This window comes from Belonocnema kinseyi, chromosome 8, assembly GCF_010883055.1.
Source record: "Belonocnema kinseyi isolate 2016_QV_RU_SX_M_011 chromosome 8, B_treatae_v1, whole genome shotgun sequence".
Lineage (NCBI taxonomy): Eukaryota > Metazoa > Arthropoda > Insecta > Hymenoptera > Cynipidae > Belonocnema > Belonocnema kinseyi.
Window position 1 is genome coordinate 108,108,591 of NC_046664.1, and position 9,146 is coordinate 108,117,736.

At 31.7% G+C, this 9,146-nt stretch overlaps 1 protein-coding gene across 3 annotated transcripts in view; it reads right to left on the minus strand.

The window, feature by feature from the left end:
• LOC117179029 (unconventional myosin-IXa-like) overlaps nucleotides 1-7,337 on the minus strand; it is a 73,819-nt gene extending 66,482 nt beyond the window's left edge. For all 3 annotated transcript variants that reach the window (XR_004467848.1, XM_033370654.1, XM_033370653.1), the window contains exons 1-3: nucleotides 7,059-7,337; nucleotides 4,335-5,146; nucleotides 2,229-2,532 (exon numbers count right to left, since the gene is read on the minus strand). Coding sequence is in view for 2 of the 3 variants with exons in the window: in XM_033370654.1 (XP_033226545.1) it covers nucleotides 2,229-2,521 (293 nt within the window). In the remaining variant the exon portion in view is untranslated. The remainder of the gene's footprint in view (nucleotides 1-2,228; nucleotides 2,533-4,334; nucleotides 5,147-7,058) is intronic.
• Between the last annotated feature and the right edge of the window lie 1,809 nt (nucleotides 7,338-9,146).

Consider the following 9,146-nt stretch of genomic DNA (forward strand, 5'->3'; position numbering starts at 1 on the left):
GCGGAGTGCGATTGCCATCAGTCGCGTGCCGTAGGTGCGCTGAAACTCTCGAGTTAAGCTCTTTTAACGAAAGAGAATTCACAAAAGTGCTTTTTAGGATTTTAAAAGGATTTCAACTTATCTTTAAAAATAGTTTTAATAACTATATGAACAAATTATTTTAGATAAAGTCTGCTCTCAAGACATTTTCAACCGTTCTGGAAATTAAGATTGTTCTTTATATAGAAATGTATGTTACTCGTTAATTGTTGTGCTGGAAGTTGTTTGAAAGCATTAAAAGATACATCAAAAAAGGTAAATTATATTTTTTGAATTTACACACAGACTGGAAAATAATTTTGATGAGAAATAATTATGCTTAAAAGTACCATGTTACTATTTTATAAGTATGTTCCATCTATGTAGATATCGACTTTTTTCCATGTGTTTTCATTACAGGACGTTTTTTTTATAGAAGGGTGAATTTTACAAAATCGATTTATATGACATTGGATAATAAAGAAAGAGCACCAAAATTAAGAGCACAACAATCCCAACAGTTAATGTATACAATTGTTTGCATCAGTTTGCATTAGTTATAATTTTGCTCCTAAGTTATGTGTTAATAGTATATAAGTATTTTCCATTTAGATAGTTTCCTTTTTTTAAATACGTTTTTGCAGCAGAGGGGGTTGCTTTTTAAAATAATGGTTGATTTTACAAAACGGTTTATATCGCATTGAAAAGCATTCAAATATAAAAAAATCTAGCCTACTCATTTTTTAATACATTCTTGCATTACAGGGGGTAATTTTTTAAAATAAGGTTTGTTTTTACAAAAACAATTCATAGCGCATTGTAAAGAAAGTGAGTTTTCTGACCTGATTAATTAACTAAAGGATATGTATACAAACTGTAAATAGAGAAATAACTACAAATAAAAAACTAAGAATCGAATTATATCTTTAAAGAATGTACATTGAAAAAATATTTATATTGATAGTGCCTCCAAAATATTATCAAAACATATAAATTTCTATTTTCCCTGACAGCTGCTTTATTTCCTGACATTTGGCCAACCTGGTTTCGAAAATTGTATATTCATACTTTTATTTGTCGAGCAATAAAATATGATTTTTGAAATCGTATGTCATCCATGGAATTCTATAGAATAAACGATTTAATTTCTAAATAATTATCTTGGAAAACCGTGATAAACAGTAGTAATATAGTGATTTTATATTCGGTTATGTATCTCAAATGAAAGTCATCGAAAATTACTGCTTTAAAAGAAGTTACCTTCACTAAAAACACGTTACAAATGCTGGATTAAAAAGCTTTATAGTCAGTTAATTCCTGATTTATTATTTTTCGGTATTAAAAGAACTGCAAATTAAACAAAAAAAGAAAACAGCAGTATCGGCGAGAAACAACAAAGTTTTTGGTGTGTGGCGAGCAGGTGAAAAGCATGCATACTGTGCAGGTCAGAAACTTGCCCGATCGCGCGTGCTTTGCAGCGACTCCGCTCGAATTTTCTACGAATTCTACCATGAATCCCTGCAGTTCCACTCGTAGTCCGACGCGTACAAATTTTTTGTTTGTTCAAACGATTTCAAAAATTCGTACCTTCATTGCCGATTTCCTACTTTGATTTTTACGACATACATTGCCATTATATACCATTGAACCAACCTCTTTCGGGATGTGCGTAACTCGTTCGATTCTAGTCTCGTAATGCTACCAGGGATCATGTAATTTACATGGTAAGGGTATGTAAAAAATGTATAGAAGAAGGGGGCAGATTTTAGATCAATCTAGGAGTCGCGTGTTGCTTATTCTGACAACATATATTCGTCCCAAAACATCGCTCCGATATAGGTCACTACATGTCTCTAGCAATAACTTCAGGTGGAGAGCTGCATAAAGCTATCGTATGCTATTAGACAAATAATTTCAATACAAACTAATTTTTCGAAGAAATTTATTGCTGCCTCTTCCAAAATGCATTGAAATTAATTTTGTTTTGCATCTATCAACCGTTCCTTACTTTTAGGTCCTCTTAGGATGTCGCGACTCCTTAAACTCTTAGTAATATGTATTAATACAATTATTTCCATTTAACCGAAAAAATCACAAAATTCCCAGGCAAAAAATAAATTCGCAGTGATTTCCCCGGTCTCAAACCACTAGTGTCCTCAGATTTTTAAATTTGGGTATCTTCAACAGCATTAAAAATAATAAATACGTACCTGTAATACTCCTGCTGAGCAGCACTTTTTGGCCAAAGAAGCATAAGAGCTACAGGACACTCAGTAGGGCCCAGCCTTCTTTCCTTGCACTCCTGTCCAACCGAATTGCCCACGACTTCTGCCAGCTCATAGCCATGTGAAGCCGTACTATCTTCCAACTTTAACCTTTCGATGATGCACTCTACTATTTCAGCAGAAGAGGTCTGCTTGGTAGCTTTGATTGAAAGAGCCTCGTATTCAGGGCTCCATTCTCCCACGAATACTTGCACCACTCCGGAACTACTGCCGTCCATTTTTTTTAACCCTGGAAGTAGAAGGAATTCAGCTTGAATTTAAATTTTAATGTAATTTTAGATTATGAAAAATGGTTGCACATTTTAATTTTGCAATTCTTTCGCTGCTAAATTTTCAGTTTTAGAATTAACGCGACTTCATTGAGAATTTTTCACGCCATCGTGGGCTTTAAATTAATAACTTTTTAGTTGTGCCCCTTTTATAAACTTTTAATCTGAAATTGTACATTTATAGACGCTCGGAAATCAAAAGTATTACGTTTAGAATATTTCCACTAAAAAATTGTCGAATTGTGTTTCCGTCAAATGCTAAATTGTCAATTTTCGAATGCTTCAATTTTTAATGATTAAAATGAATAAATTCTGATGGCATACAATTTGTAAAGCCCCAATAGAAAGTTGCACAATTTAAAATTCTTTCAGTCGAACATTTTTAAACTTCATATCTTCATACTCTTAATGTTAAAATGCTCTGAATAAAATAATAAAACATTCCTTCCTATCACATAATTTAAATCTGAAACTGTATATTTTTCATATTTTCAAATTAATCCAAATTAAATTATTAATTTTTTAAAATTCAAATTTTCAATTTTTATTCCTTTTCTGTTTTGAATGTCCTGAAATTGAAAATGTTTATACGACGGAGACTACCCAGTGGGCATACAAGTTCTAAAATTGTCCTATTACGTCCTTTGGCGGACGTCCTGCCTTTGAAAGACATAAAAAGATCTCAAGGATGACAAGTCACATGACATAAGGGATGTCCCGGTGCCCACTGGCTATAGACCAGAAATGATACTATTTTAAATGCTTCAAATGGAAAATTACGAAATGTCTTTTAATTTTTAATTATGAAACTTTCCGCATTGAAAACATTTATACCTATGAACTTTTTAGCATGCATGTTTTTCAGACTAAACCAATGTGGAAATTAAAGTATTTTAAAAAATTGTGTAAAAATTGCTTTACCGTCCAATGTATTTTATTTGAAGTCATTGGATTCAACACAACATTCAGATTAGAAGGCGCTAGAACTTTAAATACTGCGATTTGGAAAGCTTCCCAATTTAAAATCGTACAAAATTGAAAAGCTTCCAATTCCACAGCTGCTAAATAAAAAGCCTGTAAAATTATAAGTGTTCCAGTTTAAAATTAATCAAATTGAAATATCAAATCTAATTTAAATTAAACCAGTACCAGAGCTAATTTATATAATTTCCATTGCAATTTTTCTCTTGTTCTTAATTGAAATAATTTTCAAGGACAATGCATGAAATTTTATTATAAAATAGATATCAATTGCTATGGGGCAAAATAAAGATGTTTTAAAATGCCTTCTCAACTAAAATATTTTCTGTGAAAATTCAAAAAATTTTATGTTAAAAATAATCAAAGAAAAAGCAATAGAAAGAAATGGGTCACTTGACACTAAATAAAATAAATAAAAACGTCAACGTTCACATAATCGCTCATTTAAAAAAGATACAAATCTTTAAGACAGATGATTCGTAATCCAGTCTACTCTTCGATTCAGAATGTTCTATTTTTTAAAACTTGTGTTCAAACCAGCTTAATCTAAACTCCAATCGCCTAAGCCTGAGAGTGTAGTTCCCGCAAGATATGAAATCTCAAACAGCTGCACGCGTGCCAATGTAAAAATAAACTCAGTTTTGCCGTGGCACTACCTCCAAAAGTGTTTTATGGAGAAGGTAATAAATTTTCATTTCACGCCTTTGATCTTCAAGATAATTCTGTCGAAGAAGAAGTTTACATTTCCTCCGACAAGTAAAGCTGATTCAAGAATACTAACCTTTGACTGCAAGGGTTAAAAGCTCTCTCCTCTGTCATCCATGAAATATTGGGAGAAAGCTCTTCCTTCTTCGTCTTTTCTTGACGTTGTCCAGCAATAAAAATATTTCAAGTATCTCACGTACATTGTTTGGAGTAAATTCTCTCGACACTGTTTTTTATTGAAATCTTAGCTTTATCATTTCAATTTGGCATTGAAATTACTTTATATGTAAACAATTAAACAGTTAATATCTCTTAAAAGTTAGAATTTATTTCAAAGTTGCTAACTTACTAAGAAATCATTTTTCAAGTATTTCTTTAAAGCTGACACTGAGTGTTCTACATAAGAAGCGTCATGAAAAATAGCAAGACATCGATAAAAATATTGTTTCAGAAATATGAACAACTTTAATCTGCTGGCTTAACACAGAGACGATGGTAGATTTCCGTTAGATTCTTAAGTTTGAACTCTAGTAGAAAAACTCGTAATCAGTTTTGTTCGGTTGTGGGTAAATTTACAGAGTATTTTCAAGTCAAGATATTGTGCACTTAACGTAGGATATCACAATAACGCGCATTATTTGAATATAGTACATTCAACAGCCCACTTCTAAAAACTTTTCAACTATTCTCAAGCCATCCATTATGTCCATGGAAACTACGCGTGGGTTAGATATTGTTGTTAGACAGTAACTTAACTCCATCACTGGGCCACATAGATGTATACATTTCCACCCTCGAGGGGTATTTTCGCACCTTTAGAGTATTTTTTCATATTCATTGCAGATCTTCACGAACGAAAGCTCTACTGTCGAGTATAGGTCATTACATCTGAAAAAAACGAAAATAATAATAATTAATATTGGATTTGGAAATTTTACTTATTGAATTTTAAAAAGTATGCAATTTTATAATGTGTGTGCTATTCAAACTGAAGGCAACTAAATATAGAACAAATGCTTCAAAACGTTAAACTATGAACATTATCAAAATCTAAGAAGAACAACGATCCACAAAATAGTAATTTCGTTATATAAGGAAATTCATTGTCCGAAAATCGACATAAATATAATTTATATAATTCCTTTTAATTTAAAATAAAAATTAATCATTATTCCAGAAAAAAAAATAATGACAAAAGAAAAAATGAGCTGTCAATTTTCTTTGTAACTTTCTGACTCAGGATAAAACACTTGACGATTGTGGGATCCATATTTGGATAGTGAGTAAAACCTTGTAAGTTCCTGTTATATACAATAAATTGTATACAAAGGTATAAGTTTTTTAAAAATAAATTATAAAATAGTTATGCAAACGTTCCCTCAAAGAATTATAATTTAAAATGTGTATATAAGCTAATATCCTCAATCCTCATACGATATATACTACAATATTTCAGAATACAAGACATTCAGAATTTCAATTTTCAAAATCAATGTCTAAATGTCCGTACAATAAAAAATATTAAATAAATTTAAAAACAGACGATTTTCAAAGTTGTCCTTATTATTATATACCTGCTGTTGCTTCAAAGAAGCATGTTTGTTCGCTCAAACCAATGATACTTAGAATAAAATGTATTAATTTAATTAGAATATAGGAAATGTTTAAATATAATAAAAAGCTGAGGTTAAATGACGAAATATTTTTAGTCACAGGTATCAAGTCTAATTTTTGGTTGTTAAAATAAATTACATTCTAACTAGACAAAACATATTCGCTGGACTAACCACTCTGATAATAAATCTTTAAATTAAACAACAGAATATATACTCAATAAGAAAAAAGCAATAGCAGAAAAGAATGAAGTTAATGTCCTAAAAAACTCTAACCTGGTAATAGTTGTAAAAAGTAACAATTAAATCATTTTTCTAATTGTTTCATTTTTACTTTTACCGTGTCTACGCGTACTAAAATTTCGGCACAAATAGCTGCAATTTTTTATACGAATATCGCAACCGGGAAAAGGTGGCTATTCGTACAAAAATTTTGGTACTAGCAGACTGAATTTTTCGGCAAAGGTAGACGCTGCATTTTACTTTAATCACAGAAATAAATTCTTGTAAATTCTTACATAAAAGAATGATCTATCGATGAGATTAGTAATCTCATGAATCACGATTTTCTGGATTATGTTCACTATTTCTTTAATTTACCAACACAAACCCAGGCTAGCATCAAACGAGTTTCTAAAAAAAATTTTCCAAAAACCACCCACATTTAGAATCTAGGTTTTGAACTGAAAGCCCAGATTCACAAGATATACACTCATAACTCTGTAACAGGTTACAGAAAATTGCTTGGTTCCTACTTCCAACACTTTCCAAAACAATCTCTATCTTCAAAAACAATCGGACATTTCAATAATAAAATTCAACAATCAAAAAAACTATTTTATCACCTAAAATCACTAATTTAGAACGAATCGAACACTTTCACTTAATTGTTTCCGGTCATTTTTTTCTCCGTCCACTTAAAAACCCGAGACTTCTTCAATCACTAATCGCTGCATATAATTCAATCCCAACAATTGCAAAATACACCAAAATCTACTCCTCGCTATTCAGAAGTTCACAATCATCCTTTTTCGCCAATCAAATATCATTGACTCGAAACTCGCGAATATCAACACGAGTGAGGTCGTCCCCCACATCTTGTTCGGATAAGAAAAACCCGATCTTCCGGGAAGCTGAAATCATCGGGAAGCTGAAACTCTCCCATTATTTCTCATCTGGAAACTCACCTCCGGGAAACTAGTGGAAATCTCGCGACCTGTTCTCCGCGTCCTGTTTTCGCTGGAACTTTGCTTGAAAGAGGGAGCGTACAATACGGATGGGGACTATAGTTGACACTTGGCGAGGCACACTTTAGGGGATACTTGTTCCGCAAAGGGCAAAATAATCGAGAATATGATTTTATATACTCCTAAATTAGAGAAGAAAATAGTCGCACTCGTTTTGCGCGAACCGATCACCGATGACACGGCTCGGAGCCCTTGCCCAGTTTCGACGGGATCCTGCGTCCTGATACGTCCACCATTTCGATTTTTCTGGATCACGTGGTATCGTCGACGAGCATAAACGAACGTCAAGTGTGAGAAGCGGGATGAACATTCCGAACAATTCCGAGCACGATAGCAGCGACATATGCGAACACGTTTCGAAGCTTAATGCTCAAGTGTCAATAAGGTAGATTTTGTTTTTGTCGATAAAATAATCTCATCTAATGGGAGAGTTTCCCTCTCGTTAGGAGGCGCTATCGAACTCACATAAGTGCCCGCGAAATTTGAACACAAATTAAGCAAAGTAAAGATTTTAAAAGAAAATTATAAAACAGGAGTGTAAAAAATATGAAAATTGAATTGTATAGCTTAATAAAAAGTTGAACTGCAAAGTTGAGAACTATTATTAAAAACAAAAAGAAAGGTTTGTGAGAGAGGTCAGATTTGAACAGTAAAGAAACTCCCTTACCTTCTGTTGGTCAAAATTTACCTTCATATCAAAACTAATATGCGCGCGCTAAATTTTGTACTCATTTTTATCATTTACCTAATTTTCTAATAACTATTTATTTCTTAAAATTTTCTCAGCACTTTTATTCTTGCGGAAGTCAGATTTTGAAAAAATGAATTTAGTGAATGCATATAACGTAAAATTTAGGAGTACTATTATTAGGTAGCGTTCACATATTAGGTAACGTTATTTTTTAATTTTTTACCTCCCCCACACCCTAACTGTAGTTACGTTTCATTATTTTTATTAGTTTTAAAAGCTTAATAGGCGTCTTCTAAATAAAATTTTTTCAAAGACGTAATGCGGTATAGAAATAATTAAAACAATATTTTAATGTAACACAACAATGGTTTTTTAATATTTTTTTAGTCACGCAAATATTGAAATTGCTTAAAAGGAAAAAAGTATTAACATTTTTTTTAGAAGTTTCAAAAGATATTTAGAACTTTCATAAGTTTGAAAGAAATAATAAATAATCGATAAACTTTTGAAAATGCTTCCAAAGTTTATAATATTTTAAATCTATGCATGGCCTCTTAAATCCCTGAAAATATTTTAAATTGAATCGAATTTTTCTTGAAATATTGAAAAATCATTCAAAACCTAAAAAAATTACCTCAAAATCTTCCAAAAGTTCCTAGGACTTTGAATGAAATTAGAAAAGATTTTTGAATATCTCAGATCAAAGATATTATAATCGTAGATGCGGTGCGAGCTTAGTTACCCGCCATAAATATAGACGGCGCGTCCGGCGAAAAAAGTCACTTCCCCTCTACCCAAAGCTCCCCGTAAATAGCACACGCCCATACAGTTTGCCAAGAGCCACTTGGAGCGCTGTAAGCAACTCTCGGCACACCTTCGAGGCGCACTGATGATAAACTTAGCTTGGACAAGAACCATTTAAATTAAAATTAAATTGCGAACATTTCATAACAAACGTAAAATATCCACGCTTTGTAAGACATGGTTATTTTAATAGATACCAGAGAGAAAATTAAATGTATAATTTATATTTCTGTTCCATATATTTTGTAATATTTCTAAAGTTATTTGATTATTTCCAAATATATCTTTGTTATTTCTCATCTTTTGATATTCTTTTGTATGTAACGATTTATTTACTTCACCATATTATATTTTTATTCTAACAGATAAAACTTTTAGTGCAATATCTATGCATTGTTCTTTAATATTATTAAGTGTTTATTTCTATATTAGTACAGTTTGCAATTTCTAGAGATATTTTAGTCTATTCGACTAATGAATTTCCCGCATGTATTTTAAAATTTCTTAATTATTACGTTCCAATCACTGACAAT